The 19,027-nt window shown below is 37.5% G+C and overlaps 1 protein-coding gene across 7 annotated transcripts in view; it reads right to left on the bottom strand.

Annotated features, from left to right (window-relative positions):
- Positions 1–19,027, bottom strand: part of Terb1 (telomere repeat binding bouquet formation protein 1) — a 36,588-nt gene that overhangs the window by 10,106 nt on the left and 7,455 nt on the right. For 5 of the 7 annotated variants that reach the window (XM_090357515.1, XM_090357514.1, XM_090357517.1 and 2 more), the window contains 11 exons: positions 18,322–18,453; positions 16,546–16,606; positions 16,340–16,455; positions 15,995–16,117; positions 14,447–14,599; positions 12,025–12,156; positions 11,081–11,206; positions 8,680–8,834; positions 5,768–6,084; positions 3,882–3,946; positions 3,240–3,335 (listed from right to left, as the gene is read on the bottom strand). In XM_090357515.1, the coding sequence (XP_090213641.1) occupies positions 3,240–3,335; positions 3,882–3,946; positions 5,768–6,084; positions 8,680–8,834; positions 11,081–11,206; positions 12,025–12,156; positions 14,447–14,599; positions 15,995–16,117; positions 16,340–16,455; positions 16,546–16,606; positions 18,322–18,453 (1,476 nt within the window). Of the gene's footprint in view, positions 1–1,249; positions 1,415–3,239; positions 3,336–3,881; positions 3,947–5,767; positions 6,085–8,679; positions 8,835–11,080; positions 11,207–12,024; positions 12,157–14,446; positions 14,600–15,994; positions 16,118–16,339; positions 16,456–16,545; positions 16,607–18,321; positions 18,454–19,027 lie in introns of all 7 variants that reach the window. The other 2 variants (XR_016539550.1, XM_090357518.1) reach the window with 2 other exon arrangements.

Below are 19,027 nucleotides of genomic sequence, written 5' to 3'. Positions count from 1 at the left end.
CTCCCTCTCTCTCAGTCATGGGTCTTGAACTCAAGGCCTAGGCCCTGTCCAGGAGGCTAGCGCTCTACCACTTGAGCCATAGTACTACTTCTGGCTTTTGTGTGGTTAATTGGAGATGAGTCTCACAGCAAGCTGGCTTTGAACTTTGATTCTCAGATATCAGCCTCCTGAGTAGCTAGGATTACATGTGTGAGCCACTGCACCCAGCTGTTTATTTTTAATGTTGGGTAGATCAGTAGTCAGGCAATGCCAGCCACCGTGTATATTTAACATATCTTTTCAGACTTTAAAGTAAAACTGGACACTTTCACACTCTTTGTTTTTTTGCCAATCCTGGGGCCTGAACTCAGGGCATGGGCATGGTCCTTGGACTTCCTCATGTTTAGCACTCTATCACTTGAGCCACAGCACTACTTTCGGCTTTTTCTATGTATATGGCACCGAGGAATTGATCCCAGGGCTTTGTGCATGCACTATACCACAAGGCCACACTCATTTTCTCTCTCTTTTTTTTTTTTTTTGGCCAGTCCTGGGGCTTGAACTCAGGGCTTGGACACTGTCCTTGGGCACTTATTGCTCAAGGTTAGAGCTCTACCACTTGAGCAGCTCCACTTCTGGCTTTTTCTATGTAGGTGGCATCAAGAAATCGAACCCAGGGCTTTGTGTGTGCTAGGCGATCAGTCTGCCACTAGGCTACGTGCCCGGCTCTGTTATATTCATTTTTAATTCCACATTTATTTTCATGTTTGTCTTAAAAACAAAAAAATCCCTCACCACAGCCACCAAAAAACCTAGTATCATAAAGATATAGAATCATTATGCTATGTCCTAGTCATTTGGAAGGCTGAGGCAAGAGGATCCTTTGAAGCTAAGACCAGCCTAGGCAACACATGAAGGTTGTTTTGTTTTACTTTGCTATGCTTTGTTTTTGCCGGGGTTGAACTCAGGCCTGGGCATTGTCCTTGGATACTTTTTTTTGCTCAAGGCTAATGCTCTGCCACTTGAGCCACAATACCACTTCCAGATTTTTCTGTGTATGTGGTATTGAAGAATTTAACACAGGGTTTCTTGCATGCTAGGCCAGCACTCTACTACTAGGCAATGCTCCCGGTCACGAAGGCTGTTTCTTTAAAAACAAAGCCTGAATATTAAAATATATAATACGTTGTTTTTCCCTTATAAATTTTTAAATATTTGAGTTCACTGCAGAGCTCCAGAGTAGCAAAGTGAACAATTTTGTAAACTATACCTTTAGATTCCTGAGGAAAATATTAGAAGGAATGGCAGTCAAGAATGTCAAGAACTTTTAGGTAAGAATTTTAAGTCACTACCACATTAATTGAGCCTGGTGACACATAAGGATTCAGAAGGATGAAGCCAGTAGATTATGAGTTCAAAACCACCTTGGGTTATACTGTTGCAATAAATGAACAAATAGAGAAACAAGTCATTGATTAAAAGAACAAAAAAGAAGCTTCAGGTCCTCTTTAATATTTAAAATTTAGTAGAAATGGAAAAAAAACCCACCAGGTTTGCAGGATTTAAGGGAATGAATACATTGAAAGAAAAGTAACAAGACAGGAATCTGGAAGTAAGAGGTGGAATCCTTAAAGGCCAAGAGTGTGCCTAGTGGTTAAGTACTTGCCCTGGGTTCGATTCCCTGGTAGCACATACACAGAAAAAGCTGAAGTAGTGCTGTGGCTCAAATAGTAGAACATTTGTCAGTGCTCAGGCCCTGAGTTCAAGCCCCAGGACTGCCAAAAAAAAAAAAAATCCTTGAATGAACAACAAATCACAAAGACTATTTTTCCCTCCAGTACTGGGAGTTGACTCAGGGCCTCAAGTTCTCACTTGTTTTTACAATCAAATTCAATGAGCACTCTACTACTGAAGCCATAAAACCAGTCTCAATCATTTTTTAAAAATGAGGAAATATGAACCCAGTTCAAGGTGGAACAAAATGAGTGAATAGACAAAAATAAGCTTTTGTGAGGGGAGGGAAATGGGGACAAAAACATAAAAAGGGGTATCAATGTAATATACTTAGTACTTGATGAATGTAACTGTACATTATGAATGTAACCCCTGTACATTACCTCAATAATAAAAAATAAAATTAAAGAAAAATATTAGTAGAAATTATAGCAATAAAAATATTTAATTCAAAAAATAAGGTTTTGTAATTATTAAAGTGAAATACAGGATGAGATTGAAATTATGACTTAATATTGGCTTTAAACAAAGAAATCTCTTCATCCCAAATAGAAAAGGAATGACATTTGAACTAAACATAGAATAGCCTGAATTTGCTCCATAGAGCAGAGTGCAATAGCAAGCATGAACAGAGAAGAAATACTAAGGTGTGAAGGAACAGAAGATCTGAAATAATTACTTGGAGTTATTACAGAAAAAGATAGGTAACATGACACTAGAACATTGACATGTCAATATAAATATAAACTGGGTATTATGCAGTACGTATAATACTTAGGGAATAACCCAGAATATATACCTATTTTTTGTCAATGCAACAACATAAACATGTTTATTTTTCTCAATAAAATTAAACTTGTAGATATGAGTTGTGACAAAAACAAGAGTAAAAACTTGAAGGCCAAGAGTTTGGCCTAGTGGTAGAGTGCTTGCCTAGCATGCATGAAGCCCTGGGTTTGATTCATTGATTGTCACATACAGTAAAAGCAGGAAGTGGTACTATGTGGCTCCAATGGTAGAGTGCTAGTCATGAGAAAGCTCAAGGACAGTACCCAGGTCCTGAGTTCAAGCCCCAGGACTGGCAAAAAAATTGAGAATGGCCTAGATTCCTTGGAACCACATACATAGAAAAGACCGGAAGTGGTGCTGTGGCTCAAGTGGTAGAATTCTAGCCTTGAGAAAGCCCAAGGATACTGCTCAGACCTGAGCACTGAGTTCCAGTCCCAGGACTAGCAAAAAAAAATTGAAGTGGGTAATATAAACACATTGAAGTTCAGCCTGGTACAGAATGCTTTCATGCTCTACATTGTCATTTTTTCAATGGAAACAAAACTTAATTTTTAAGTACAACTGTTATAAAATCTAGTTAACCAATATAAAAGGCTTTAATTATGTATGCTTGTTTGATGGTCTGAGAGTTTGAACTAAGGGCCTGATGCTTGCTAGGCAGGCACTCTACTACTTGATTCACATCCCCAGCCCTTAAAATTTTAATTATGAAATAATTGCAAACAAAAAATATTTACCTGAGCACCTATACTTCAATATTTTGGTACAATTGTCAGCTGCTTGAAAACTGACAACTTCTTTATTAATTATGTCTGAGCATAATGTAAATGGATCTGAAAAAATTGTAAAATGCAAGACTTTTGATTAATTAAAAGGCCCTGGCATTTACAAGATTTCTGAAATCTCAATACTTTCATGAGTTTTAGGCTCAGTGCTATGCATTCAGTCAACCTAGTGGGTAAACAAAAAAGTTATAGTTATTAGTGAAAGGTGAATGAACCACTTACAATCAAAATGAGAATCAAAAGTATGACTTATGCTTTAGAGGACAGATACACCAATGCCTATTTTTGTGTGTGTGTTGGTCCTGGGACTGGAACTGCAGGGCCTTGGCATGGTCCCTGAACTTCTTTTGCTCAAGGTTAGTGTTCTACCACTTGAGCCACAGCTTCATTTCCAGCTTGTTTTGGCAGTTTATTGGAGATAAGGGTCACATGGACTTTCCTGCCCAGATGGCTTTGAACCACAATCCTTAGATCTCAGCTTCCTGAGTAGCAAGGATTATAGGTGTGAGCCACCAATACTTGGCCACTGTACATTTTTAACTGCATCAGCCATCTGTTCTTGGAAAACAAAGAGGAAGCATTTAAAAATCATACCTGTTACTGGCAACCGTTGCTTTTTATTTCTGACAATGTGAATTGGATATTTAAAAACACCGTCACTAAAAGAAAAGAGGCATCAGATTACTTGAAGATATCATCTAGTGTGTATATGCAGTGGGTTTGACTCTGGGTATATTGTATGCAGAATGATTTGCTAAAATCTACTGTGGTCTCCTATTATAATCCATATATTAAAAATGGCTTATTCCGCAAGTTTTGCCCATTGGTTCTTTGGGTTTGTAGGAGGTGGTCTTGCAGGTCTTTAGGTCACAGGATATATGTTCTTTTTGACTTTTTTTTTTTAGCCTGTCCTGGGCCTTGAGCCACAGCACCACTTCCAGTAGGTGTGTGGCCGGCTTGGATACATGTTCTTGAAGGGGATTATTCATCCCCTACCATTTTGGACTATCCATGAGCCAAAATAAAAAGAATCTCTTAAAAAAAAAAAACCGGAATCTCTTTATAAGCTTATTGCTTTGGGTATTTTATTATAGTACGAAGAAGTAACTGATACATCTGTCAAGCTTGCCAAAGTAGGGTTTAGGGTTTGTAACAGTTATAGCCTAATTTCTAGAACTAGAGTTAGACAATTCCTCAGAAGGTAATAATATTGTTGTCAGGAGAAATTTGGAAGAAAAAGATTATAAAAAGAAAAACAGAGGCGGGAGTTTAGCCTAGTAATAGAGTGCTTGCCTAGCATGCACAAAGACATGAGTTCAATTCCTTGGTACTATATACATAGAAAAAGCCAGAAGTAGTACTGTGGCTCAAGTGGTAGAGCTCTAGCCTTGAGAAAGCCCAAGGATAGTGCTCGGGCTCTGAGTTCAAGGCCCAGGACTGGCAAAAAGAAAAAAGAGATAGATGCCAGTGACTCACATCTGTAATCCTAGCTTCTTAGGAGGTTGAGATCTGAGAATCATGGTTCAAAGCCTGCCGTGCTAAAAAGTCCCAGTGAAACTCTTACTTCCAATTAATCACCAGACAACCAGAAGTGGAGCTGTGGCTCAAAACTGTAGAGCACTAACCTTATGCAAAAGAGCTCAGAGACAGAGTCCAGGCATTTAAGCTTCATGACTGACAGCGCCCCCCCCCCCAAAAAAAAAACAGAGAAACTCAGTTGGTAGATTATTTATCTGATAGCGTGAGACCCTGAGTTCAATTTCAAACACTGCAATAAGTAAATAATATATTTTTAAAAAAAGAAGAAAGGAAGAAGAGATGAGGGGAAAGAAACAACAAAATCAGTGGGAGAAAGAACACAGGGGACAGGATAACAATTAATACAACCTTGATGAAAAAATATTAACTTTGATTGTAGTGTCATAATAACAGGCAGTAGCTTGTAAAATAGAAAAGAATTGCTATATGTATCTGTGGACATATATTCAAAGAAGTACTACAAAGGAAGGAAAAATATTTAAAATGTTATTAATAACATAGCTAAGGTAGAAGAAGGATATGGTATAAGTCTTGAGTAGAGAACAAAAAACTTGAGCCAAAGAATGTATTTCATAGCTAGGGAATTCCACATCCCCAAGAAAGCAAATTAAAATGAGCATCAAGGAAGTCTTAGCTAGGTATCAGTAACTCATGTCTGTAATCCTAGCTACTTGGAAGACTGAGGTCTAAAGGTTGAGCTTTGAAGTCAGCCAACACAGAAAAGTCTGTAAGATTCCCATCTCCAAAATAACCAGCAAAAACCTGAGTCATTGCACAAATGGTAGAGTATCAGTCAAGCAATCATGAGACCCTGAGTCCTCTATTATTGATCCCTTTCTCCCCTCCCCCCAACTAAAAAGGACGTCTTGAAATGTCTGTGGTAAGGGTATGGCTCAAGTGTGTAAATACTTGCTGAATAATATTAAATTATTAAACTATACCTGGATTTAGAAACAAAATTCTTTTTGTCAAAAGTTGTTTTCTCATGTAAGCTTTGATTGCAGCTGGAACTGACTTTACGCAAAGTCATTTTCTGCTCACTAAGTGGACTTGTACTCTTCAACAGAGTCTTCACTTGTTTATCATTGGCACAAGCTTTCGTTGTGATATCACAAGAACTCTGAAGCTGTCCAGGCTGTTTTTTATCCTTATCTTCTTCTGCTCTGTTATCTCTAGTCCTACCTGAATAGAGGTGTTTCAGTATGTTCTCCCTTTTCATAAACGGCATATGCTCATAGTTTCCTCTTTGTATTTTTTCCTATAATGTTAAAATGGCAAATAATTCCAATATAACCCATTTCTTCACAATGCACTTCACATTTCATTTAAACTATGCAGAAAAAAATTATGATTGCCAATAATAGTGATAAAAGGGAAGTTTGCATTAAGAAGACAAAGCTTATTCAATAAATGGTCCTAGGACAATTAGGACACCATATGGAAAATAATAGTGTAACTATTTTACAATGTACACACAAATATACCAAGATATACCAAATATTTAGATTTCTAAGAATGAAATTATAAGTAGGGCATTGATGTCTCATGCCCATAGTCCTAGCTACTCAGGAGGCTGAAATAGGAGGATTGTGCTTTGAAGCATGATGGAACAAGGAAATCCATAAGATTCTAATCTCCAATTAACCATCAAAAAAGCCAGATGTGGAGTTATGACTCAAGTGGTGAAATGCTAACCTTGAGCAAAAAAGCTCAGGAACAATGCTTAGGCCCTGAGTTCAAAGCCCAGAACCACCACCATCAGAAAAAAGATAGATACTCTCAAAGAAACCATGGTATTTTAATGTTCTCGGCCTCTTCCAAGTACTATACTACATAAAATCACTAAATCATAAAATAATGAAATATATTTAAACATTTAAGAATTTTTGAGGCAGGTGGTGATGGCTTACACCTGCAATCCAAACTACTCAGGAGGCTGAGATCTGAGGATCATGGCCTCAAGTCATCCCAGGCAAAACTCTCATTTCCAATAAACCACCAAAAAGCCAGAAATGAAACCATGGCTCAGTGTAGAGGGTTAGCCCTGAGCAAAAAAAAAAAAAAAAAAAAAAAAAATGCTCAGGGACAGCTCCCAAGAACTGATTTTTGAAAGTTCTCTCTGATACCAAGAACATCAGGGTAGACTTAGAGGATAAAAAAAAAAGCAAAATCAGTGGAAATCAAAACACCAGAAAATACGTATATATCATTTATTAGGCCACAGGGTAATTTCTTTTTCTAGTACTGGAGTTTCAACTCAGTGCCTCTCTTGTCCAGAGATGCAGAGAAAATGTGTTACACACAAAAAAATATTATCTTGTTAAAACTATATTTTATTATTGGGGTTTGAGCTCACAGAGGATAAAAAGATGTGACAGTCCAGTTGAATGCCAGTGGCTCACACCTGTAATCCTAGCTACTCAGAAGGCTGAGATCTGAGGATCACAGTTCAAAGCCAGCCTGGGCATAAAAGTCTGTTGAGACTCTATCTCCAATCAACCACCAGAAAACTGGAGGTAGCACTGTGCCTAAAGGAGTAGTGCATTAACCTTGAGCTTAAGAGCTCAGAAACAGTGCCCAGGACCTGAGTTTAAGACCCAGGACTGGCAAAGAAAAAAAAAAGAAAGCAGAAAGAAAGGACAAGTAAAACAAACAAAACTCACCACATCAAGTTTTACATAATTATACTCTGTGATATTTGCACAGTGCTCAGCTTATCTGATGATTCATTTCTCATGAATATATCCCTCATCATTAAACTGATTACACAAGCAAGGAATGTAAACATATTTATGTGCCTCTACTGAGAGACTGAGAGACAAAGAGAAAGAGAGAGAGAGAGAGAGAGAGAGAGAGAGAGAGAGAGAGAGAGAGAGAGAGAGAGAGAGAGAGAGAGAGAGAGAAAATATGTATGTGTGAAGAGAGAGATTGAGGGAAGAGGAAAAATTATCATATTGTTTTTTCTTGAACTACTATACAATAAATTGTCAGATCTCATAGACATTTCTGCCCCAGCTGGCTTTCAACTGCAATCCTTAGATCTAAACTTGCTCAGTACCTTGGATTATAGCTGTCAGTGACTGGTACCCAGTTCATTTTTACTTAAAAAATGTATTTTAGTAGTATATATGACTACATATAGTGGTTTCATTGTGACAATTCCATAAATATATGCAGAGTACTTTGAGCAAGTTTACTCCTATTATGTATCACCTCTCTCACTTTTTCAAACAGTGTTTGGTAGGTTTCATTATGCTATCTTCAGACATTCTGTGTGTGTATTAGGGCTTGAACTCAGGGTTTCATGCTCTCACTTGCTTTTTTTTTTTTGGCCAGTCCTGGGCTTGAGCTCAGGGTCTGAGCACTGTCCTTGGACTTTCTCAAGGCTAGAGCTCTACCACTTGAGCCTCAGCACCACTTCCGGCTTTTTTCTATATATGGTACCGAGGATTCGAACCCAGGTCATCATGCATGCTAGGCAAGCACTTTAACCACTAGGCCAAACCCCGGCCCTCTCACTTGCTTTTTATCTCTAGGCTAGTATTCGCCCATGTGAGCAACAGCTCCACTTCTGGCTTTATGGTAGTTAACTGGAGATAAAGAATCTCATATACTTTGCTGCCTAGGCTGATTTCAAACCATGATCCTCCTGAGTAGTTAGGATCACAGTGTGAGCCACTGCAGCCTGGGTGATTTTCTACTTTTTTAAAAGTATTTTTTCCTATGTCCAAGGCTGATTTGTCAAGTATTACTACTAAATTTCACAAAAAAAACGTAGAAAAAATATTTTTACCCTCCAATGCCTATTAAAAATAGTTAGAAAAACATATATTGTTAAAACAAAAAAGCCAACCTCATTTTCTTTTTCAAGCTTTTCTATTCTGTGTAGAATTTCTTTTGCTGTATTCCAGTACTCTTCAAGATTTTCTTTTGCCTTTGTGTCCTTTAATTGTTTTGCTTCGTTTTCATCAAAAGAACATTCTTGTACACTTAGAGATAATTTCTCAGCTTTTTAATGTAAGGGAAACAGTAAGATTATCTATTACTAGAGATGTCATTGTCATATCCTTAAGAACATTAATATGTCCCACCCTGCCCATTCTTTACATTTTGTCCATTCAGACTACCTTAACTGGTACTGAACTTAACTATGAGTACTCAGCAAGGTTCCAGGACTCAAATGATGTTTAATTTAGATTCAACTTTTCAGAGTTATGGAAAAAAGAGTAAGATGACGATGTTACCCTTGGCACACAAACACCCTCAGATATATCAACACTTTTGTTAAAACAGGGTTTTCCTTTTGATGTTGAATATTAAGCCCAGAGTCCCCTATAAGCAAAGCATATGCTCTACCACTGAGGTACATTTCCAGTCTCCTAAGACAGGCTTTTAGAAAAAAAAAAGTCATACTGGGGTTTAAATTCAGGGAGTACATCTTGACTCACACTTCTAGGAGTAGCTGCTTTTAAAAAGTGTTCATGGATATGGCTGGGAGTTTGGCCCAGTGGTAGAGTGCTTGCCTAGCATGCACGAAGACCCGGGCTCGATTCCTTGGTACCACATACATAGAAAAAAGCCAGAAGTGGTGCTGAGGCTCAAGTGGTAGAGCCTTGAAAAAGTCCAAGAACAGTGCTCAGACCCTGAGTTCAAGCTCAGGACTGGAAAAAAAAAATGTTCATGAATATTCTGTCCTATAATCTTTTAAATCCTTTTTTCAACATTTGATAGTCACAAATTTTCTTCCATTAAGACAAAAATCCCTATCATGGCTGCTGTTCATAGTGCTTCAAACATAATGGCCATCAGCTCCTTGAGGGAAGCAGGCTTCCTCATAAAACAGGCAATCTGTGCTTATTATTATGTTGGCCCGAGACATTCACCGTAACAAATTCCTATCTTTTCACCTAGCTAACTTCTAGATATTCAGGTCTCAACTCAAGAATCACTCAAAATCTTTCTGGGTCGGCTGTAAGCATCATAGTACCCAGCATATTTGTTTAGTTAAAACTAAGCTCTGTGAACACAAACTTTTTCCTTACCATTGTACCTCTAATGCCCAACATATTGCCCAAGATACAACAGAAAATCCCTTTTTATGTGTGTGCTGGTCCTGGGACTTGAACTTAGGGCTTAGGTACTATCCCTGAGATGATTCTTTTTCTCAAGGCTAGCACTCTACCACTTGCGCCACAACTCCACATCCAGCCTTTTCTGAGTAGTTTATTGGAGATAAGAGTCTCATGGACTTTCCTGCCCAGGCTGGCTTTGAACTGTGATCCTCAGATCTCAGACACCTGAGTATTAAGGATTACAGGTGTGAGCCACTAGTATCTGGCTTCAAAATCCAATATTTTTCAAGAAATAAAACAATGTACCTTCTATTATGATTTAGTAATAAATCAACTAAGCCCTTAAATTTACGTGCTACAAACAAAATGCCCACAAAGTATAAAATAAATGAATTATCTCTATAAATGTTCTCTATATAGACTTGCTTTCTGTGCAAGTACTGGAGATTGTATTAAGGGCCTCTTGTTCTCCCTGGCTTTTTTGCTCAAGGCTGGCACTCTACCATTTGAGCCACACATCTACTTGTATGTGCTAAAAACATCCTAGTCAACATGTCAAATATATTTACATATAATATGTAAGTGTTCTTATGTTAAGTTGTATTATATTTTTGCTTTCTAAGTATAAGAAGAACAGAGAAGGGCTGTAGTAGCAGAGATAGAGGGTAAAAGGGAAACCCTATTTCAAAAATAAGCAGGAGGGGCCAGGAGTTTGGCCTACTGGTAGAGTGCTTGCCAAGCATGCATGAAGACCTGGATTCAGTTCCTTGATATTACATACATAGAAAAAGCTAGAAATGGTGCTGTGGCTCAAGTGGTAGAGCTCTATCTAGCCTTGAGAAAGCCCAAGGAGAGTGCTCAGGCCCTGAGTTTAAGGCCCAGGACAGGCAAAGAAAAATAAGCAGGATCTGATGGTATATGTCTGTAATCTCAGCTATTTGGGAGGCAGAGTTAGAAGTTTTCAGGTTCTTTCCAAAGAACCTGAAAGTTAGAGGTCCTATAGCTAGCAAGTAGTAAAGTACTTGCCTAGCAAATGTGAGGCACTGAGTTCAATCCAGTATCTTTAAGGAAAAAAGGCATCCCCCTCAAACCCTGGAAACTAAAACAGCTTGGCTTATTAGAGAAAATAGTCCCTTTACAAACATTGGTTTGTATTTCTCTTAAGAGTATTTGTAAACTTACTAATTTTTCTGCAGTTGTGGAGCACAAATGTGGCAGCCTTCTGTAGTTCCTCATTCTGAGAATCAGTTAAGGCTTGTATCATGAGTGGAAGCCCATTGTTTTTTATAAGGTCATACTGATTTTCCACTGGAAGGTATATAAGAAATTAAAATGGAAGGCAATTATTTGATCATAAATTATACATATGAGATCACAATTCTTCCCTGTGAAAACTATGCATTGTTCAAAAAAATTTTTTTTGGTCTGTCATGGGACTTGAACTCTGGAAGTGGTGCAGTGATTCAAGTGGTAGAGTGGTAGTCTTGAACACAAAGAGGCTAAGGGAGAGCATCAAGGCCCTGAGTTCAAGTCTCAGGATCGGGGGGGGGGGGGGAAACGAGTGGAACTTTGAGAAGGAGAATAAAGAAGGAGATTGAACATAGAGTAAGGAAAGTGGGGATCGTTAGAAAGGAAGAGTGGATTGAAGAGAGAGTAGGTGAAAGAAGAAGGGGAAGAAAGGAAGAATAGAAGAAAAAGAGTGGGGGGAAGAGGGAGGGGAGGGGTGGGAGGACTAATAAGTAGTGAGAAAGAATCTGAGATCAGATTTGTGTGGTAAGCAACATGGGGAATGGGTTTGAAAAATAAAGATAGCAGAAGAGGAGCACAGGGAGGGGGATACTGGGTTCATTTTGTCAAAAGGTGTGGAGGGATAGAGGTCTAGAGTAGAAGAGTAGCAGAAGCAATGGAAAGAAAGGGACGAGGAGGTGAATGAGAAATAGAACCACAGGTCTCAGTGACTGCACACAAACTGTAAAGGAGAATGAGGAGCTCAAATAACTAGCTAAGGCCTGGATAACCAGGATAAAATTAGCATTTTAAGTCTTTCATATGACTATTGGGGGAAGTAACTAAAATGTATTCACTCCTATGCTTTAATAAACATATTAAATAAATCCAGTACTTACCACAATTCTCAGTGCAATGCCCAAGAGCAAGTATGATGCTAAATTTGTCTCCTAAATCCAGACTTTCATGAGGCAGTAATGCCAGAAGTCTTGAAACTATGTGGTATTTGGATAATATTACCCTAAAAGTAGCTATTAGTACAAAACAGATAAGAGAATAGTAAGTGTAAATTTAAAGCTTATAAATATACCTGTATTCATCTATCATGCAACATCTAATATCTGTGTTAACATAAATTCACGTTAGCTTATAATTGCCCTCATTAATCCTTCTAAAGCAAATTTTGAAATATGATTTCTTTTAGTAGTTCTGTAGAACGTTGTAAACATGAAGTAATACCACCATCCTAAAAATTAAGTATATCTATTCTCACCTTACACATATCTACATTAGTTAGTAAATATTCTTAAATAATCAAAACCTGCCTCATATTAACTTATTTTCTTAACTGACCATGGTTCTGACATTAATGAAGCAATAAATCATAGTTGAAACTATGCTGAGATGTAACAAAACTCATGCTATAGATCTCATGGGCCTTTTAATAGAGTTACTCCAGAGTCCAAAATATTGGTGCCAACAATAATGTTGTAAATTCCGCAAGAGATTGATCTTAATCATTTTTACATCTCTGGAGCTCAGCACATAACAGGCACTCAAAAACTGCCATTGGCTCACGCCTATAATCCTAGCTACTTGGGAGGCTGAGATCTGAGGATTGAGGTTCAAAGCCAGTTAGGGCACTAAAGTCCATGAGACTCTTATCTCCAACTAACCACCAGAAAATCAGAAGTGGTGCTGTGGCTCAAGGGATAGGGCAATAGCCTTGAGCTGAAGAACTCAGGGGCAGCACCTATGCCCAGATTTCAAGTCCAAGACCAACAAAAAAATGCTTTTTTCTTCAACAGAGCTGGGAGCTGGTGTCGCAAGCCTGTGATCCTAGCTACTCAGGAGGCTGAGATCTGAGGATTGTGGTTTGAAATCAGCCCTGGAAAGAAAAGTTTATCAAACTCTTACCTCCAGTTAATCATAAAAAAAACCATGGGTAGAGCTGTAGCTCAAAGTGGTAGAGCACTAACTTGACTAGAAAAGCTCAGGCCCTGAGTTCAAGTACCACTACAGAAAAAAAAAAGTTTGTCTTAAATACTAGGGATTGAACTCAAGGACTTAATGCTTGCTAGGCAGGTACTTGGAGCCATGCCTCCAGCATTCAATAACTGCCTTTTGTGTGTGTGTGCCAGGCATCAGTTTCAGGGCCTGGACACTGCCCCTAAGCTTTTTTGCTCAAGGCTAGTGCTCTACCATTTTTTTGTGTGCTAGTCCTGGGGCTTGAACTCAGGACCGCACTGTCCCTCAGTTTTCTGAAGGCTAGAGCTCTACCACTTACTTGAGCCACAGTACCACTTCCAGCTTTTTCTATGTATGTGGTTCTGAGGAATTGAACCCTGGTCTTGCTGCATGCTAGGCAAGCATTTTACCACTAAGCCACTCCCAGCCCAGTGCTCTATCATTTTAAGCCACACTGACACTTCCAGTTTTCTTGTGGTTAATTGTAGATAAGGGTCTCACAGACTTTCCTGCCCAAGCTGGCTTCAAACAGTGATCCTCAGATCTCAGCCTCCTGAGTAGCTAGGATTACAGGCATGAGCCAGCAGTACTTAGTCAATACTGCTTTATAAAAATCTGTTTTCAGTTATTTGTAAAATGGTAATGGATTCCTTTTACAAAAATTTATAGGCTATCATTTTTCAGTACTTGTACAATCATGTATTTTGAATCTGAGCAAGGCAAACTTATTTTTAAAAAGCACACTTTAATTCTTCATTCAACTTTTAAAAGTTTGTAAATTGGCCAATCTACTTTCTATCTCAATAATGTCCTTTGATTTCTCATATAAAACTTTTAGGTTAATGCTGTTTTTTAGGCGAATTAAAAGTTTAGGAATTACAGGATCTTAGTTTTTCTTATTCTTTTTTTACAGTCCTTTAATATGTATGTGTCTCTATTTTCTTTTCATTTGCATATAAAAGTTATGCAGGGGAGAAGATCTCATTTGGACATTTTGGCTCATATATGCAATATATCCCAATCAATCCACTCCCTCTTATTATTCTCCATTAGTCTCTTGCTAAAGTAATTCAGGTTTCACTGTTCTATTTTTAAACATATAAACCATCTGCTTTGACCATATTCATCCAGGTCTGATTTTCATTAGAACTGATATTAGAAAACCTTAGGAAATCATAATTTCCATAAGAAAGTGAAGAACTGGAATAGATCATTTCTAATATCTTTTTCTACTTGCACAGGTTGGAAATCTAATCCATGATCATATTTAATCTACAATTTCAAAACTCATCATGTTGAATTCAGCAAAATTCAAATGTAGAAATCTTACTAAGCATAAGCATTTTAACTCACGATTATCAGCAATACATGCATCCACTGTTTTTGTCACCACCACTGCAAGCTTAGCATTGGAAACAGTCTTGTATGAATCAGATCCCAGGTAGACAAGAACTTGAGACAATACCTCCAGTCCACCCACAGACACAAAGTATTTCTGAACATACGCTTTAGGAATAAAGTAGAACTATTAGTATCTCAGACAAGACAGGTGTACCGTTTCATTCAATTAATTTTTACCAAATGTAACAATAACTTAGTTTTCTGAAATAATTACTAAAATTCCAAAACTAAGCAATAGCTAAAAAAAATTAGAACACCCTAAAAGGGGCAAAAACTGGGAGGGTGATATTTCAAGGCCAGTCTGGCTTCTTCTCCCCACCCCATCCCAAAAGAGCTGAAATTCCAACTCAACAAAAGAAGCTGTAATCTCAACTATGCAGGAAAAATTGGTAGGAAAATCACAGTCTGAGGCAGCCCTGCGCAAAAATCCAAGACCCTAACTAAAAATACTGAAGCAAAAAATGACATCATACTTGGCTACCTAGTGAGTGGGTCCTGAGTTCAAGCTTCTGTACTGAAAAAAAATCCCAGTCTTTACCAATGAATATAGACCATCACAGGATTCTATTAATTAAACACTTCCTTTTGACATAATACAACTTACATGTAAAGCACAAAACTGCCTTCTAGTGCTTGGAAATCTCTTTTATTTAGTGGTAAATGATGTATTTATTACATATCTGTTCTTTTATATTAGAGAATTCTTTCAAAAAAGCTGTAATAAATATAGTCAGCAAGAGTGAGAGTGGTGCATGCTTGTAATACTAGTAATTAAAAAGCAGAAGTAGGAGAATTTTGGGCATTTTCTTCCCTTTTTTTTTTTTTGCCAGTCCTGGGCTTGAGCTCAGGGCCTGAGCAATGTCCTTGGACTTTCTCAAGGCTAGAGCTCTACCACTTGAGCCTCAGCACCACTTCCGGCTTTTTTTCTATGTATGTGGTACCGAGGAATCGAACCCGGGTCTTCATGCATGCTAGGCAAGCACTTTAACCACTAGGCCAAACTCCCGGCCTCTTCCCATTCTTTTGTCTCAAAATTTTTAAAATTATTTATTTTGCATGATATATATACATATATTTTGAGTTATGAACCATATTTTATATTTACCATTTTTTACCATCAATGACTGAAAAGATTCCTTTCCCTCACATAATTCCTACACACTATTGTTAAAAAACAATTAACAATTCTAAGCTGGGTATCAGTGGCTATAATTCTAGCTACTCAGGAAGCGGAGATCTAAGGACCACAGTTCAAAGCCTGGTCCATAAGACCCTTATCTTCAATTAATTACCCAAAGAACTAGAATTGGAGGTCTGGCTCAAGTGATATAGTACCAGCCTTGAGCACCAAAGCTCAGGGACAGAGCCCAGACCCCGAATTCAAGTCCCAGGACACCCCCACCCCCGCTACACACACAAATTAAGAATCAATAACTCTAATTTTTTTCTAGTCTGTGAACAGGGAAATTTCTAATGTTAATCCAATCAATACATACTTACTATTATTTGCAAGAGTAAGTCCAATAAATGAGCAGAGAGGACGAATTATCTCCGGTTTCATGCAAGATATTAGCCAATCGTTAGCATATGGAAAAAGTGAACAGCAAAACATTTGATTCTCATCTGAAATAAGGCAACCATGTTTTAACATTTTTGAAAATGACAATTTTCATTTATCTCCATCTTTATATTTTTTAATTTAATTTTATTGTAAGGGTGATGACAGAGGGGTTACAATTATAAAAGGTAAGGAGCCCATTTCTTATTGAACAGTTACTCCCCTGTTTTTTCTCTCTTTCCCTCCCTTCTCCCCGTATCTTTATATTTAAATATTTGAATAATTACCATTTTGAGGATTGTTGACACAGGCACACAGAGCACTACACACTGAAGACCACAACTGATAATTCTGGAAAACCTTATTATCTAACAAATTCAACTCATGTTTTGAAAGAACTGTCCTATTAGGTTAAAAATGAAACAAATTAAGACAAATATATTAAGATCACAAGCAATGACTAATCATCAACAATAAATTTGTATTTGCTTACCTTAACAACTCTGACAGAACTGTAATACAACCTGTTTCTTTCACAAGTGTTTGTCCACACCCTTAAAAGAAGCCATAAATTACATGAATATAATGTCTATTTAGAAATGATTTTGTAGAAATGCAGAACATTTATGTACTATTTCAAAAAATACCTAGCTATTAAGCTGCTTTAATGTAAAGGGTACAAAACAAAATTATAGTAAATAAAAATTTATAATCAAGACTATTATGGAAAAGTATACTTCTTATGCTTAAAAGACTAACAATATTCAAATTTCATCTAAAAATTACAAAACATTTTTATTTTAGGAGGAAATTTTGTTTTTCATGTGTGTGCTACTGCTTGAATTCTGGGCTTTGAGCTTGCACCTAGCTTTTTTCTGTTCAAAACTAGCACTCTACCACTTAAGCAACTACATTTCCATCTTTTGCTGGTTAATTGGAAGTGAGATTCTCTTGGTTATATCTGCCTGGGCTAGCTTTAGACCTTGATTCTCGTACCTCTCAGCCTCCTACATAGCCAGGCTTACAGGAGTGAGACACTGGCACCTGGGTAAAACATGCATTTAAATCACAGTTCTCTATTATAATATGAACAAGTATTATAGAACAAAAATTCAATCTTTTCTAGTTTTTCCAAAAAAGGAAAAATTTTAAATGTACAGCATTTTAAGTACTTAACAATTGGAAAAATTAAATAAAACAATCTTAAAAAAATAATCTTGGCCTGGCTCAGTGGCTCACATCTATAATCCTAGCCACTCAGGAAGCTGAGATCTGAGGATCATGGTTCAAAGCTAACCCTGGCACTAAAGTCCATGAGACTCTTATCACTAATTAATCACCAGGAAACCAGAAGTAGTGCTGTGGCTCAAGGGGCTGGGTGGTAGTCTTGAGCTGAAGAGCTCAGGGTCAAGAGGCCCAGAGTTCAAGTCCTACAACCAACAACAAAAAATAATCTTAACCTAAAAATAATCTTGACCTCAGCAGTAGATATATGAGAATATTCTATGCTACATTTCCGACTTTTCTATAAATCTAAAACTTACCACAAAATAAAAACCAGTGCTGGCTAGTATACAGTAAACCCTTTAAGTAGGCAATTCAATGAAAAAGCAACCAATTTCATTCATTTCAATGTTCTTTTAGTAGTACAATTCACTTACTCTTTTTCAAATTATTTATTAGGGCCAGGAGTGTGGCCTAGTAGTAGTGCTTGTCTAGCACGCACAAAGCACTGAGTTCAATTTCTTGGTACCACTTAACAGAAAAAGGCAGAAGTAGTACTATGGCTCACAAGGTAGAGCACTAGCCTTGAGTGAAAGATAGTGCCTAAGCCCTAAGTTCAAGATGGAGGACCAACAAAAAATTATTAATATATAAAATGAATAAGATATTTTTTCTTTAAAGGTAGAATTTATTATAAGTCAGATTTTTTTTTTAAAAGATACAAGCTGGGTACTGGCAGTTCAAGCCTGTAATCCTAGCTACACAGGAGGCAGAGACCCGAGCATCACAGTTCATAGCCAGCCCAGACAGGAAAGTACTTGAGACTCTTATCACCAATAAACTAGATCGAAGTGGTGATGTGGCTCAAGTGGCAGAGTGCTAGTCTTGAGCAGAAGGAAGCTCAAGGACAGCACCCAGGCCCTAAGTTAAAGCCCCAAGATTGGTTTAAAAAAAAAAGACACTAATATAAGTACTATAAAATTAAGTATCTATTCAAACTTATTATTTTAAATGTTTTTAAACATTCATAAGAGAATTTACTTACTATTATTTGAAACCAGGACCAAAATAACATAGACAGACATTCTTTTTAAATTTGTGCTTGAATCATCATTAGATAAGAACAAAATTAGGTCTTCGAATAAATCTGAAGTACACAAAGTTTGCTGACTGTAAACTGAAATATAAAATTTAATTTCAATGTATTAATATATAATAATTATAAAAATGTAAACAAAATATACATATTACAATATTATTACATTATGTTATGACAGTAATATGATTACAATATTATTAAACAGATCTCATTTAACACATTAGAAATTCTGACAAAATTTCTGGCAAATTGTTATGTGTTTAAGTAGCAGACCGAAGTAGTAGATTAAATCACAGCAACCTAATCAAAAGTACTTATGGGGGCCAGGAGCTTCACCTAGCAGTAGAGTGCTTACCCTAGCATGCACAAAGCCTTGGGTTCCATTCCTCAATACCACATAAACAGAAAAAGTTGGAAGTGGTACTGTGGCTCAAGTGGTAGAGTGCTAGCCTTGAAAAAGCCAAGATAAGGGCCGGGAGTTTGGTCTAGTGGTAGAGCACTTGCCTAGAATGCACAAAGACCCGGGTTCAATTCCTTGGTACCACATACATAGAAAAAAGGTGGAAGTGGTGCTAAGGCTCAAGTGGTAGAGCTCTAGCGTTGAGAAAGTCCAAGGACAGTGCTCAGGCCCAGGACTGGCAAAACAAACAAA

This window comes from Megascapheus bottae, chromosome 24, assembly GCF_031878675.1.
Source record: "Megascapheus bottae isolate mThoBot1 chromosome 24, mThoBot2.hap1, whole genome shotgun sequence".
In the NCBI taxonomy this organism is placed as follows: Eukaryota; Metazoa; Chordata; class Mammalia; order Rodentia; family Geomyidae; genus Megascapheus; species Megascapheus bottae.
This window is presented reverse-complemented; position numbering and strand designations above follow the sequence as displayed.